The sequence below is a fragment of the Telmatherina bonti genome, assembly GCF_933228915.1.
Source record: "Telmatherina bonti genome assembly, chromosome: 8".
NCBI classification, from domain to species: domain Eukaryota; kingdom Metazoa; phylum Chordata; class Actinopteri; order Atheriniformes; family Telmatherinidae; genus Telmatherina; species Telmatherina bonti.
This window is the reverse complement of record NC_136626.1, coordinates 34,606,339-34,623,472: the sequence shown is the minus strand read 5'-3', so window position 1 is coordinate 34,623,472 and position 17,134 is coordinate 34,606,339. Positions and strand designations below refer to the sequence as shown.

The following is a 17,134-nucleotide window of genomic DNA, read 5'->3' as shown; positions in this document are numbered from 1 at the left end:
CATGGAAACATCACGTCTGCATGGAAACATCAAGTCTGCATGACAACATCACGTCTGCATGGAAACATGCACGTCTGCATGGAAACATCATGTCTACATGGAAACATCATGTCTACATGGAAACATCACGTCTGCATGGAAACGTCGGGTCTGCTTTACAACATCACGTCTGCATGGAAACATCACATCTGCATGGAAACATCACGTCTGCATGGAAACATCATGTCTGTATGGAAACATCACGTCTGCATGGAAACGTCACGTCTGCATGACAACATCACGTCCGCATGGAAACATCACGTCTGCGTGGAAACATCATGTCTGCATGGAAACATCACGTCTGCATGGAAACATCAAGTCTGCATGACAACATCACGTCTGCATGGAAACATGCACGTCTGCATGGAAACATCATGTCTACATGGAAACATCATGTCTACATGGAAACATCACGTCTGCATGGAAATGTCGGGTCTGCTTTACAACATCACGTCTGCATGGAAACATCACATCTGCATGGAAACATCACGTCTGCATGACAACATCACGTCTGCATGGAAACATCACGTCTGCATGGAAACATCATGTCTGCATGACAACATTACGTCTGCATGGAAACATCACATCTGCATGGAAACATCACGTCTGCATGGAAACATCATGTCTGTATGGAAACATCACGTCTGCATGGAAACGTCACGTCTGCATGACAACATCACGTCCGCATGGAAACATCACGTCTGCGTGGAAACATCATGTCTGCATGGAAACATCACGTCTGCATGGAAACATCACGTCTGCATGACAACATCACGTCTGCATGGAAACATGCACGTCTGCATGGAAACATCATCTCTACATGGAAACATCATGTCTACATGGAAACATCACGTCTGCATGGAAATGTCGGGTCTGCTTTACAACATCACGTCTGCATGGAAACATCACATCTGCATGGAAACATCACGTCTGCATGGAAACATCATGTCTGCATGGAAACATCATGTCTGCCTGGAAACGTCACGTATGCATGGAAGCATCACATCTGCATGGAAACATCACGTCTGCATGGAAACGTCACGTCTGCATGGAAACATCATGTCTGCATGGAAATGTCACGTATGCATGGAAACATCACGTCTGCATGGAAACGTCACGTCTGGATGGAAACGTCACGTCTGGATGGAAACATCACGTCTGCATGAAAACTTCACATCTCCATGACAACATCAAGTCTGCATGACAACATCATGACTACATGGAAACATCACGTCTGCATGGAAACGTCACGTCTGCATGACAACATCACGTCCGCATGGAAACATCACGTCTGCGTGGAAACATCACATCTGCATGATAACATCACGTCTGCATGGAAACATCACGTCTGCATGACAACATCACGTCTGCATGACAACATCACGTCTGCATGACAACATCACGTCTGCATGGAAACATCATGTCTGCCTGGAAACGTCACGTATGCATGGAAGCATCACATCTGCATGGAAACATCACGTCTGCATGGAAACGTCACGTCTGCATGGAAACATCATGTCTGCATGGAAATGTCACGTATGCATGGAAGCATCACATCTGCATGGAAACATCACGTCTGCATGGAAACGTCATGTCTGCATGAAAACATCACGTCTGCATGGAAACATCACGTCTGCATGGAAACATCACGTCTGCATGACAACATCACGTCTGCATGGAAACATCATGTCTGCATGGAAACATCATGTCTGCATGACAACATCACGTCTGCATGGAAACATCACATCTGCATGATAACATCACGTCTGCATGGAAACATCACGTCTGCATGACAACATCACGTCTGCATGGAAACATCACGTCTGCATGGAAACGTCACGTTTGTATGGAAACGTCACGTCTGCATGGAAACGTCACATCTGCATGACAACATCACGTCTGCATGACAACATCACGTATGCATGGAAGCATCACATCTGCATGGAAACATCACGTCTGCATGGAAACGTCACGTCTGGATGGAAACATCACGTCTGCATGAAAACTTCACGTCTCCATGACAACATCAAGTCTGCATGACAACATCATGACTACATGGAAACATCACGTCTGCATGGAAACGTCAAGTCTGCATGACAACATCACGTCCGCATGGAAACATCACGTCTGCGTGGAAACATCATGTCTGCATGGAAACATCACGTCTGCATGGAAACATCAAGTCTGCATGACAACATCACGTCTGCATGGAAACATGCACGTCTGCATGGAAACATCATGTCTACATGGAAACATCATGTCTACATGGAAACATCACGTCTGCATGGAAACGTCGGGTCTGCTTTACAACATCACGTCTGCATGGAAACATCACATCTGCATGGAAACATCACGTCTGCATGGAAACATCATGTCTGTATGGAAACATCACGTCTGCATGGAAACGTCACGTCTGCATGACAACATCACGTCCGCATGGAAACATCACGTCTGCGTGGAAACATCATGTCTGCATGGAAACATCACGTCTGCATGGAAACATCAAGTCTGCATGACAACATCACGTCTGCATGGAAACATGCACGTCTGCATGGAAACATCATGTCTACATGGAAACATCATGTCTACATGGAAACATCACGTCTGCATGGAAATGTCGGGTCTGCTTTACAACATCACGTCTGCATGGAAACATCACATCTGCATGGAAACATCACGTCTGCATGACAACATCACGTCTGCATGGAAACATCACGTCTGCATGGAAACATCATGTCTGCATGACAACATTACGTCTGCATGGAAACATCACATCTGCATGGAAACATCACGTCTGCATGGAAACATCATGTCTGTATGGAAACATCACGTCTGCATGGAAACGTCACGTCTGCATGACAACATCACGTCCGCATGGAAACATCACGTCTGCGTGGAAACATCATGTCTGCATGGAAACATCACGTCTGCATGGAAACATCACGTCTGCATGACAACATCACGTCTGCATGGAAACATGCACGTCTGCATGGAAACATCATCTCTACATGGAAACATCATGTCTACATGGAAACATCACGTCTGCATGGAAATGTCGGGTCTGCTTTACAACATCACGTCTGCATGGAAACATCACATCTGCATGGAAACATCACGTCTGCATGGAAACATCATGTCTGCATGGAAACATCATGTCTGCCTGGAAACGTCACGTATGCATGGAAGCATCACATCTGCATGGAAACATCACGTCTGCATGGAAACGTCACGTCTGCATGGAAACATCATGTCTGCATGGAAATGTCACGTATGCATGGAAACATCACGTCTGCATGGAAACGTCACGTCTGGATGGAAACGTCACGTCTGGATGGAAACATCACGTCTGCATGAAAACTTCACATCTCCATGACAACATCAAGTCTGCATGACAACATCATGACTACATGGAAACATCACGTCTGCATGGAAACGTCACGTCTGCATGACAACATCACGTCCGCATGGAAACATCACGTCTGCGTGGAAACATCATGTCTGCATGGAAACATCACGTCTGCATGGAAACATCATGTCTGCATGACAACATCACGTCTGCATGGAAACATCACATCTGCATGATAACATCACGTCTGCATGGAAACATCACGTCTGCATGACAACATCACGTCTGCATGGAAACATCACGTCTGCATGGAAACGTCACGTCTGTATGGAAACGTCACGTCTGCATGGAAACGTCACATCTGCATGACAACATCACGTCTGCATGACAACATCACGTATGCATGGAAGCATCACATCTGCATGGAAACATCACGTCTGCATGGAAACGTCACGTCTGGATGGAAACGTCACGTCTGGATGGAAACATCACGTCTGCATGAAAACTTCACGTCTCCATGACAACATCAAGTCTGCATGACAACATCATGACTACATGGAAACATCACGTCTGCATGGAAACGTCAAGTCTGCATGACAACATCACGTCCGCATGGAAACATCACGTCTGCGTGGAAACATCATGTCTGCATGGAAACATCACGTCTGCATGGAAACATCAAGTCTGCATGACAACATCACGTCTGCATGGAAACATGCACGTCTGCATGGAAACATCATGTCTACATGGAAACATCATGTCTACATGGAAACATCACGTCTGCATGGAAACGTCGGGTCTGCTTTACAACATCACGTCTGCATGGAAACATCACATCTGCATGGAAACATCACGTCTGCATGGAAACATCATGTCTGTATGGAAACATCACGTCTGCATGGAAACGTCACGTCTGCATGACAACATCACGTCCGCATGGAAACATCACGTCTGCGTGGAAACATCATGTCTGCATGGAAACATCACGTCTGCATGGAAACATCAAGTCTGCATGACAACATCACGTCTGCATGGAAACATCACATCTGCATGGAAACATCACGTCTGCATGGAAACATCATGTCTGCATGGAAACATCATGTCTGCCTGGAAACGTCACGTATGCATGGAAGCATCACATCTGCATGGAAACATCACGTCTGCATGGAAACGTCACGTCTGCATGGAAACATCATGTCTGCATGGAAATGTCACGTATGCATGGAAGCATCACATCTGCATGGAAACATCACGTCTGCATGGAAACGTCATGTCTGCATGAAAACATCACGTCTGCATGACAACATCACGTCTGCATGGAAACATCACGTCTGCATGACAACATCACGTCTGCATGGAAACATCACGTCTGCATGGAAACATCATGTCTGCATGACAACATCACGTCTGCATGGAAACATCACATCTGCATGGAAACATCACGTCTGCATGGAAACATCATGTCTGTATGGAAACATCACGTCTGCATGGAAACGTCACGTCTGCATGACAACATCACGTCCGCATGGAAACATCACGTCTGCGTGGAAACATCATGTCTGCATGGAAACATCACGTCTGCATGGAAACATCAAGTCTGCATGACAACATCACGTCTGCATGGAAACATGCACGTCTGCATGGAAACATCATGTCTACATGGAAACATCATGTCTACATGGAAACATCACGTCTGCATGGAAATGTCGGGTCTGCTTTACAACATCACGTCTGCATGGAAACATCACATCTGCATGGAAACATCACGTCTGCATGGAAACATCATGTCTGCATGGAAACATCATGTCTGCCTGGAAACGTCACGTATGCATGGAAGCATCACATCTGCATGGAAACATCACGTCTGCATGGAAACGTCACGTCTGCATGGAAACATCATGTCTGCATGGAAATGTCACGTTTGCATGGAAGCATCACATCTGCATGGAAACATCACGTCTGCATGGAAACATCATGTCTGCATGAAAACATCACGTCTGCATGACAACATCACGTCTGCATGGAAACATCATGTCTGCATGACAACATCACGTCTGCATGGGAACATCACGTCTGCATGGAAACATCATGTCTGCATGACAACATCACGTCTGCATGGAAACATCACATCTGCATGATAACATCACGTCTGCATGGAAACATCACGTCTGCATGACAACATCACGTCTGCATGACAACATCACGTCTGCATGACAACATCACGTCTGCATGGAAACATCATGTCTGCCTGGAAACGTCACGTATGCATGGAAGCATCACATCTGCATGGAAACATCACGTCTGCATGGAAACGTCACGTCTGCATGGAAACATCATGTCTGCATGGAAATGTCACATATGCATGGAAGCATCACATCTGCATGGAAACATCACGTCTGCATGGAAACGTCATGTCTGCATGAAAACATCACGTCTGCATGGAAACATCACGTCTGCATGGAAACATCACGTCTGCATGACAACATCACGTCTGCATGGAAACATCACGTCTGCATGGAAACATCATGTCTGCATGACAACATCACGTCTGCATGGAAACATCACATCTGCATGATAACATCACGTCTGCATGGAAACATCACGTCTGCATGACAACATCACGTCTGCATGGAAACATCACGTCTGCATGGAAACGTCACGTTTGTATGGAAACGTCACGTCTGCATGGAAACGTCACATCTGCATGACAACATCACGTCTGCATGACAACATCACGTATGCATGGAAGCATCACATCTGCATGGAAACATCACGTCTGCATGGAAACGTCACGTCTGGATGGAAACGTCACGTCTGGATGGAAACATCACGTCTGCATGAAAACTTCACGTCTCCATGACAACATCAAGTCTGCATGACAACATCATGACTACATGGAAACATCACGTCTGCATGGAAACGTCAAGTCTGCATGACAACATCACGTCCGCATGGAAACATCACGTCTGCGTGGAAACATCATGTCTGCATGGAAACATCACGTCTGCATGGAAACATCAAGTCTGCATGACAACATCACGTCTGCATGGAAACATGCACGTCTGCATGGAAACATCATGTCTACATGGAAACATCATGTCTACATGGAAACATCACGTCTGCATGGAAACGTCGGGTCTGCTTTACAACATCACGTCTGCATGGAAACATCACATCTGCATGGAAACATCACGTCTGCATGCAAACATCATGACTACATGGAAACATCACGTCTGCATGGAAACGTCACGTCTGCATGACAACATCACGTCCGCATGGAAACATCACGTCTGCGTGGAAACATCATGTCTGCATGGAAACATCACGTCTGCATGGAAACATCATGTCTGCATGACAACATCACGTCTGCATGGAAACATCACATCTGCATGATAACATCACGTCTGCATGGAAACATCACGTCTGCATGACAACATCACGTCTGCATGGAAACATCACGTCTGCATGGAAACGTCACGTCTGTATGGAAACGTCACGTCTGCATGGAAACGTCACATCTGCATGACAACATCACGTCTGCATGACAACATCACGTATGCATGGAAGCATCACATCTGCATGGAAACATCACGTCTGCATGGAAACGTCACGTCTGGATGGAAACGTCACGTCTGGATGGAAACATCACGTCTGCATGAAAACTTCACGTCTCCATGACAACATCAAGTCTGCATGACAACATCATGACTACATGGAAACATCACGTCTGCATGGAAACGTCAAGTCTGCATGACAACATCACGTCCGCATGGAAACATCACGTCTGCGTGGAAACATCATGTCTGCATGGAAACATCACGTCTGCATGGAAACATCAAGTCTGCATGACAACATCACGTCTGCATGGAAACATGCACGTCTGCATGGAAACATCATGTCTACATGGAAACATCATGTCTACATGGAAACATCACGTCTGCATGGAAACGTCGGGTCTGCTTTACAACATCACGTCTGCATGGAAACATCACATCTGCATGGAAACATCACGTCTGCATGGAAACATCATGTCTGTATGGAAACATCACGTCTGCATGGAAACGTCACGTCTGCATGACAACATCACGTCCGCATGGAAACATCACGTCTGCGTGGAAACATCATGTCTGCATGGAAACATCACGTCTGCATGGAAACATCAAGTCTGCATGACAACATCACGTCTGCATGGAAACATGCACGTCTGCATGGAAACATCATGTCTACATGGAAACATCATGTCTACATGGAAACATCACGTCTGCATGGAAATGTCGGGTCTGCTTTACAACATCACGTCTGCATGGAAACATCACATCTGCATGGAAACATCACGTCTGCATGACAACATCACGTCTGCATGGAAACATCACGTCTGCAGTGAAACATCATGTCTGCATGACAACATTACGTCTGCATGGAAACATCACATCTGCATGGAAACATCACGTCTGCATGGAAACATCATGTCTGTATGGAAACATCACGTCTGCATGGAAACGTCACGTCTGCATGACAACATCACGTCCGCATGGAAACATCACGTCTGCGTGGAAACATCATGTCTGCATGGAAACATCACGTCTGCATGGAAACATCAAGTCTGCATGACAACATCACGTCTGCATGGAAACATGCACGTCTGCATGGAAACATCATCTCTACATGGAAACATCATGTCTACATGGAAACATCACGTCTGCATGGAAATGTCGGGTCTGCTTTACAACATCACGTCTGCATGGAAACATCACATCTGCATGGAAACATCACGTCTGCATGGAAACATCATGTCTGCATGGAAACATCATGTCTGCCTGGAAACGTCACGTATGCATGGAAGCATCACATCTGCATGGAAACATCACGTCTGCATGGAAACGTCACGTCTGCATGGAAACATCATGTCTGCATGGAAATGTCACGTATGCATGGAAACATCACGTCTGCATGGAAACGTCACGTCTGGATGGAAACGTCACGTCTGGATGGAAACATCACGTCTGCATGAAAACTTCACGTCTCCATGACAACATCACGTCTGCATGACAACATCATGACTACATGGAAACATCACGTCTGCATGGAAACGTCACGTCTGCATGACAACATCACGTCCGCATGGAAACATCACGTCTGCGTGGAAACATCATGTCTGCATGGAAACATCACGTCTGCATGGAAACATCAAGTCTGCATGACAACATCACGTCTGCATGGAAACATGCACGTCTGCATGGAAACATCATGTCTACATGGAAACATCATGTCTACATGGAAACATCACGTCTGCATGGAAACGTCGGGTCTGCTTTACAACATCACGTCTGCATGGAAACATCACATCTGCATGGAAACATCACGTCTGCATGGAAACATCATGTCTGTATGGAAACATCACGTCTGCATGGAAACGTCACGTCTGCATGGAAACATCATGTCTGCATGGAAATGTCACGTATGCATGGAAACATCACGTCTGCATGGAAACGTCACGTCTGGATGGAAACGTCACGTCTGGATGGAAACATCACGTCTGCATGAAAACTTCACGTCTCCATGACAACATCACGTCTGCATGACAACATCATGACTACATGGAAACATCACGTCTGCATGGAAACGTCACGTCTGCATGACAACATCACGTCCGCATGGAAACATCACGTCTGCGTGGAAACATCATGTCTGCATGGAAACATCACGTCTGCATGGAAACATCAAGTCTGCATGACAACATCACGTCTGCATGGAAACATGCACGTCTGCATGGAAACATCATGTCTACATGGAAACATCATGTCTACATGGAAACATCACGTCTGCATGGAAACGTCGGGTCTGCTTTACAACATCACGTCTGCATGGAAACATCACATCTGCATGGAAACATCACGTCTGCATGGAAACATCATGTCTGTATGGAAACATCACGTCTGCATGGAAACGTCACGTCTGCATGACAACATCACGTCCGCATGGAAACATCACGTCTGCGTGGAAACATCATGTCTGCATGGAAACATCACGTCTGCATGGAAACATCAAGTCTGCATGACAACATCACGTCTGCATGGAAACATCACGTCTGCATGGAAACATCATGTCTACATGGAAACATCATGTCTACATGGAAACATCACGTCTGCATGGAAATGTCGGGTCTGCTTTACAACATCACGTCTGCATGGAAACATCACATCTGCATGGAAACATCACGTCTGCATGACAACATCACGTCTGCATGGAAACATCACGTCTGCATGGAAACATCATGTCTGCATGACAACATCACGTCTGCATGGAAACATCACATCTGCATGGAAACATCACGTCTGCATGGAAACATCATGTCTGTATGGAAACATCACGTCTGCATGGAAACGTCACGTCTGCATGACAACATCACGTCCGCATGGAAACATCACGTCTGCGTGGAAACATCATGTCTGCATGGAAACATCACGTCTGCATGGAAACATCAAGTCTGCATGACAACATCACGTCTGCATGGAAACATGCACGTCTGCATGGAAACATCATCTCTACATGGAAACATCATGTCTACATGGAAACATCACGTCTGCATGGAAATGTCGGGTCTGCTTTACAACATCACGTCTGCATGGAAACATCACATCTGCATGGAAACATCACGTCTGCATGGAAACATCATGTCTGCATGGAAACATCATGTCTGCCTGGAAACGTCACGTATGCATGGAAGCATCACATCTGCATGGAAACATCACGTCTGCATGGAAACGTCACGTCTGCATGGAAACATCATGTCTGCATGGAAATGTCACGTATGCATGGAAGCATCACATCTGCATGGAAACATCACGTCTGCATGGAAACGTCATGTCTGCATGAAAACATCACGTCTGCATGACAACATCACGTCTGCATGGAAACATGCACGTCTGCATGGAAACATCATGTCTACATGGAAACATCATGTCTGCATGGAAACATCACGTCTGCATGGAAATGTCGGGTCTGCTTTACAACATCACGTCTGCATGGAAACATCACATCTGCATGGAAACATCACGTCTGCATGGAAACATCATGTCTACATGGAAACATCATGTCTGCATGGAAACATCACGTCTGCATGGAAACATCATGTCTGCATGACAACATCACGTCTGCATGGAAACATCACATCTGCATGGAAACATCACGTCTGCATGGAAACATCATGTCTGTATGGAAACATCACGTCTGCATGGAAACGTCACGTCTGCATGACAACATCACGTCCGCATGGAAACATCACGTCTGCGTGGAAACATCATGTCTGCATGGAAACATCACGTCTGCATGGAAACATCAAGTCTGCATGACAACATCACGTCTGCATGGAAACATGCACGTCTGCATGGAAACATCATCTCTACATGGAAACATCATGTCTACATGGAAACATCACGTCTGCATGGAAATGTCGGGTCTGCTTTACAACATCACGTCTGCATGGAAACATCACATCTGCATGGAAACATCACGTCTGCATGGAAACATCATGTCTGCATGGAAACATCATGTCTGCCTGGAAACGTCACGTATGCATGGAAGCATCACATCTGCATGGAAACATCACGTCTGCATGGAAACGTCACGTCTGCATGGAAACATCATGTCTGCATGGAAATGTCACGTATGCATGGAAGCATCACATCTGCATGGAAACATCACGTCTGCATGGAAACGTCATGTCTGCATGAAAACATCACGTCTGCATGACAACATCACGTCTGCATGGAAACATGCACGTCTGCATGGAAACATCATGTCTACATGGAAACATCATGTCTGCATGGAAACATCACGTCTGCATGGAAATGTCGGGTCTGCTTTACAACATCACGTCTGCATGGAAACATCACATCTGCATGGAAACATCACGTCTGCATGGAAACATCATGTCTGCATGGAAACATCATGTCTGCCTGGAAACGTCACGTATGCATGGAAGCATCACATCTGCATGGAAACATCACGTCTGCATGGAAACGTCACGTCTGCATGGAAACATCATGTCTGCATGGAAATGTCACGTATGCATGGAAGCATCACATCTGCATGGAAACATCACGTCTGCATGGAAACGTCATGTCTGCATGAAAACATCACGTCTGCATGACAACATCACGTCTGCATGGAAACATCACGTCTGCATGACAACATCACGTCTGCATGGAAACATCACGTCTGCGTGGAAACATCATGTCTGCATGGAAACATCACGTCTGCATGGAAACATCAAGTCTGCATGACAACATCACGTCTGCATGGAAACATGCACGTCTGCATGGAAACATCATGTCTACATGGAAACATCATGTCTACATGGAAACATCACGTCTGCATGGAAATGTCGGGTCTGCTTTACAACATCACGTCTGCATGGAAACATCACATCTGCATGGAAACATCACGTCTGCATGGAAACATCATGTCTGCATGGAAACATCATGTCTGCCTGGAAACGTCACGTATGCATGGAAGCATCACATCTGCATGGAAACATCACGTCTGCATGGAAACGTCACGTCTGCATGGAAACATCATGTCTGCATGGAAATGTCACGTCTGCATGGAAGCATCACATCTGCATGGAAACATCACGTCTGCATGGAAACGTCATGTCTGCATGAAAACATCACGTCTGCATGACAACATCACGTCTGCATGGAAACATCACGTCTGCATGACAACATCACGTCTGCATGGAAACATCACGTCTGCATGGAAGCATCATGTCTGCATGACAACATCACGTCTGCATGGAAACATCACATCTGCATGGAAACATCACGTCTGCATGGAAACATCATGTCTGTATGGAAACATCACATCTGCATGGAAACATCACGTCTGCATGGAAGCATCACATCTGCATGGAAACATCACGTCTGCATGGAAACGTCACGTCTGCATGGAAACATCATGTCTGCATGGAAATGTCACGTATGCATGGAAGCATCACATCTGCATGGAAACATCACGTCTGCATGGAAACGTCATGTCTGCATGAAAACATCACGTCTGCATGACAACATCACGTCTGCATGGAAACATCACGTCTGCATGACAACATCACGTCTGCATGGAAACATCACGTCTGCGTGGAAACATCATGTCTGCATGGAAACATCACGTCTGCATGGAAACATCAAGTCTGCATGACAACATCACGTCTGCATGGAAACATGCACGTCTGCATGGAAACATCATGTCTACATGGAAACATCATGTCTACATGGAAACATCACGTCTGCATGGAAATGTCGGGTCTGCTTTACAACATCACGTCTGCATGGAAACATCACATCTGCATGGAAACATCACGTCTGCATGGAAACATCATGTCTGCATGGAAACATCATGTCTGCCTGGAAACGTCACGTATGCATGGAAGCATCACATCTGCATGGAAACATCACGTCTGCATGGAAACGTCACGTCTGCATGGAAACATCATGTCTGCATGGAAATGTCACGTCTGCATGGAAGCATCACATCTGCATGGAAACATCACGTCTGCATGGAAACGTCATGTCTGCATGAAAACATCACGTCTGCATGACAACATCACGTCTGCATGGAAACATCACGTCTGCATGACAACATCACGTCTGCATGGAAACATCACGTCTGCATGGAAACATCATGTCTGCATGACAACATCACGTCTGCATGGAAACATCACATCTGCATGGAAACATCACGTCTGCATGGAAACATCATGTCTGTATGGAAACATCACGTCTGCATGGAAACGTCACGTCTGCATGACAACATCACGTCCGCATGGAAACATCACGTCTGCGTGGAAACATCATGTCTGCATGGAAACATCACGTCTGCATGGAAACATCAAGTCTGCATGACAACATCACGTCTGCATGGAAACATGCACGTCTGCATGGAAACATCATGTCTACATGGAAACATCATGTCTACATGGAAACATCACGTCTGCATGGAAATGTCGGGTCTGCTTTACAACATCACGTCTGCATGGAAACATCACATCTGCATGGAAACATCACGTCTGCATGGAAACATCATGTCTGCATGGAAACATCATGTCTGCCTGGAAACGTCACGTATGCATGGAAGCATCACATCTGCATGGAAACATCACGTCTGCATGGAAACGTCACGTCTGCATGGAAACATCATGTCTGCATGGAAATGTCACGTATGCATGGAAGCATCACATCTGCATGGAAACATCACGTCTGCATGGAAACGTCATGTCTGCATGAAAACATCACGTCTGCATGACAACATCACGTCTGCATGGAAACATCACGTCTGCATGACAACATCACGTCTGCATGGAAACATCACGTCTGCATGGAAACATCATGTCTGCATGACAACATCACGTCTGCATGGAAACATCACATCTGCATGATAACATCACGTCTGCATGGAAACATCACGTCTGCATGACAACATCACGTCTGCATGGAAACATCACGTCTGCATGGAAACGTCACGTCTGGATGGAAACGTCACGTCTGCATGGAAACGTCACATCTGCATGACAACATCACGTCTGCATGACAACATCACGTCTGCATGACAGCATCACGTCTGCATGGAAACATCACGTCTGCATGGAAACGTCACGTCTGGATGGAAACGTCACGTCTGCATGACAACATCACGTCCGCATGGAAACATCACGTCTGCGTGGAAACATCATGTCTGCATGGAAACATCACGTCTGCATGGAAACATCAAGTCTGCATGACAACATCACGTCTGCATGGAAACATGCACGTCTGCATGGAAACATCATGTCTACATGGAAACATCATGTCTACATGGAAACATCACGTCTGCATGGAAATGTCGGGTCTGCTTTACAACATCACGTCTGCATGGAAACATCACATCTGCATGGAAACATCACGTCTGCATGGAAACATCATGTCTGCATGGAAACATCATGTCTGCCTGGAAACGTCACGTATGCATGGAAGCATCACATCTGCATGGAAACATCACGTCTGCATGGAAACGTCACGTCTGCATGGAAACATCATGTCTGCATGGAAATGTCACGTATGCATGGAAGCATCACATCTGCATGGAAACATCACGTCTGCATGGAAACGTCATGTCTGCATGAAAACATCACGTCTGCATGACAACATCACGTCTGCATGGAAACATCACGTCTGCATGACAACATCACGTCTGCATGGAAACATCACGTCTGCATGGAAACATCATGTCTGCATGACAACATCACGTCTGCATGGAAACATCACATCTGCATGATAACATCACGTCTGCATGGAAACATCACGTCTGCATGACAACATCACGTCTGCATGGAAACATCACGTCTGCATGGAAACGTCACGTCTGGATGGAAACGTCACGTCTGCATGGAAACGTCACATCTGCATGACAACATCACGTCTGCATGACAACATCACGTCTGCATGGAAACATCACGTCTGCATGGAAACGTCACGTCTGGATGGAAACGTCACGTCTGGATGGAAACATCACGTCTGCATGAAAACTTCACGTCTCCATGACAACATCAAGTCTGCATGACAACATCAAGTCTGCATGAAAACTTCACGTCTGCAGGCTGACTGGGGTTAAAGCTTCAGATTCTACAGGATGGTAAACATAAAAACGGGTTTAACATGGATACAGAGTAGAATTCAGTAAAAACTCCTCCAGTCTTGGATGAGAATGAAATACGTTTAGTAAAACAACCTGAAGATGTGTGTGTGTTGTTGTAGGTGTGTGTGAAGGAGAACTGCTGTGTGCTGGGAGTTTTATGGTCACTGTAAACTGAAAAATCTGTTAGAAATGTGAAGCGGAAAATCACAATGTTTGGATGAAAGCTTGGTGCTTTTCCTTGTGTTGCTACAGGAGCGCCTGGATCAAACACGAGATGCCCTCTCAGAGAGTAAGAGCCTGAACCACACACTGACAGAGCAGACCCAGAACATCCACAAAGCTAGAGAGGACTGGGAGCTGAGGCTTTCTGATGTGGAGAAGCAAAACAAGACACTGAAGCAGGTGAGTCCCAGTGTTGGAGTAAATGATGGTGCAAATGTTGAGTTTCCAGTGTCTGAGTTTTTTTTTTAACTCAGAGCCTGAAGCAAAAGCAAGAAGCTGAACTGGAAGCTTCCCAGCAGCTGCAGAGAGAGAAGGAAGGACTGCGAGGAAATCTCAGCACTTTGCAGAGCTCCATGCAGAAGCTGCAGAAAGAGAGATCAGAGATGGAAAAAGCCCTGACTCGTCTCAGTAAAGACAAATCTGCTCTTAGAAAGACACTGGAGAAGGTGAGACGACTTACCTGTAGAGCTGCGCTTCACTGCCGAAAAGTTTGGTCAGTGGAGCTGGAAGAAAACACAAAATGTGCTGAATATGAGGTGAAACACTGAATTTAATAAGAGAGCCAAACCACAACTGGCTTCACGTGTAATTAACATATCTTACAGTCAGTTCTACAACTGCTGGAAACCAGTGCATTAAACCAGCCAGCTCTGAAGTATTATCCAGTTCGTGCTGGTCAGAGCCTTGCTGCCACGTCCTGACACACAGCTGCCGAGCCATTAAGACACATAACTGAGTCGTTACAGGAAAGGATTTAAATAATTTGCTCTTTTATTGTATCCTTCATTTTCTATGCTGTGCAAAGTGGTCCTAAAGTGATGGAGACGTGTTACTGGGCGGTGAGAACCATGAGACTCTGCTTGGTCTCTGCTACACACATTACAGGAAAGCACACAAGCCCAGAACCATCATGGTAAAGTCGTTCACGTTATGTCACCCTCGTGCTGCTGTCAGGTGGAGATGGAGAGGTTGAGGAAGGAGGAGGAGGCTGCATCTGTTTCCAGAGAGAGAGTGCAGTTGGAGCAGGAACTGGCTGAAAAGCAGGACCTGCTGCAGACTCTGCAGGTGAGAGGTTGCAGGATGCATGGACAAAACTTTAACTTTAATATTATATTATATTATATTATATTATGTTATATTATATTATATTATGTTATGTTATGTTATGTTATGTTATGTTATGTTATGTTATGTTATGTTATGTTATGTTATGTTATGTTATGTTATGTTATGTTATGTTATGTTATGTTATATTATATTATATTATATTATTCATTCATTCATTTTCCGAACCGCTTATTCCAATTCAGGGCCGCGGGGAAGCTGGAGCCTATCCCAGCCTATCTCTGGGCAACAGGCAGGGTACACCCTGGACAGCTCGCCAGTTCATCCCAGTATATTATATTATATTATATTATATTATATTATATTATATTATATTATATTATATTATATTATATTATATTATATTATATTATATTATATTATATTATATTATAAGAAGAAAATTTTGTGTGAATCTGAGCCTCCAAACTCAGAGCCAGTGTCTTCCGTGTCTTCTTAAAGCTCAACCACTCCACACAACGTCATAGAAATATCCTGAACTTTTTCCTTTTTTCTTTTTATTTAACCTTTATTAACCAGGTGAGTCCCGTTGACATTAACATCTCTTTTACAAGGGAGCCCTGGCCAAGAGGGCAGCAACAAGACTCACAATAGTACAATACAACACAAAACTAACAAACCCAACAAGCCAATAATACATAAAGTAAATAAAAGTACACAACTCAAATTAAGCAGCTTTTTTCAGACTGAAACAAATGTTTCAAATCTCTCAGGAGACGAGGTCAGGCAACT

General features: G+C 45.3%; 1 protein-coding gene across 1 annotated transcript in view; it reads left to right on the top strand.

The window, feature by feature from the left end:
* The window catches only part of crocc2 (ciliary rootlet coiled-coil, rootletin family member 2), a gene marked incomplete at both ends in the record, with an annotated part of 66,841 nt that overhangs the window by 48,678 nt on the left and 1,029 nt on the right, over window positions 1–17,134 (top strand). Inside the window, 3 exons of the mRNA XM_079245725.1 lie at window positions 15,308–15,457; window positions 15,532–15,723; window positions 16,232–16,342. Coding sequence (XP_079101851.1) covers window positions 15,308–15,457; window positions 15,532–15,723; window positions 16,232–16,342 — 453 coding nt within the window. The remainder of the gene's footprint in view (window positions 1–15,307; window positions 15,458–15,531; window positions 15,724–16,231; window positions 16,343–17,134) is intronic.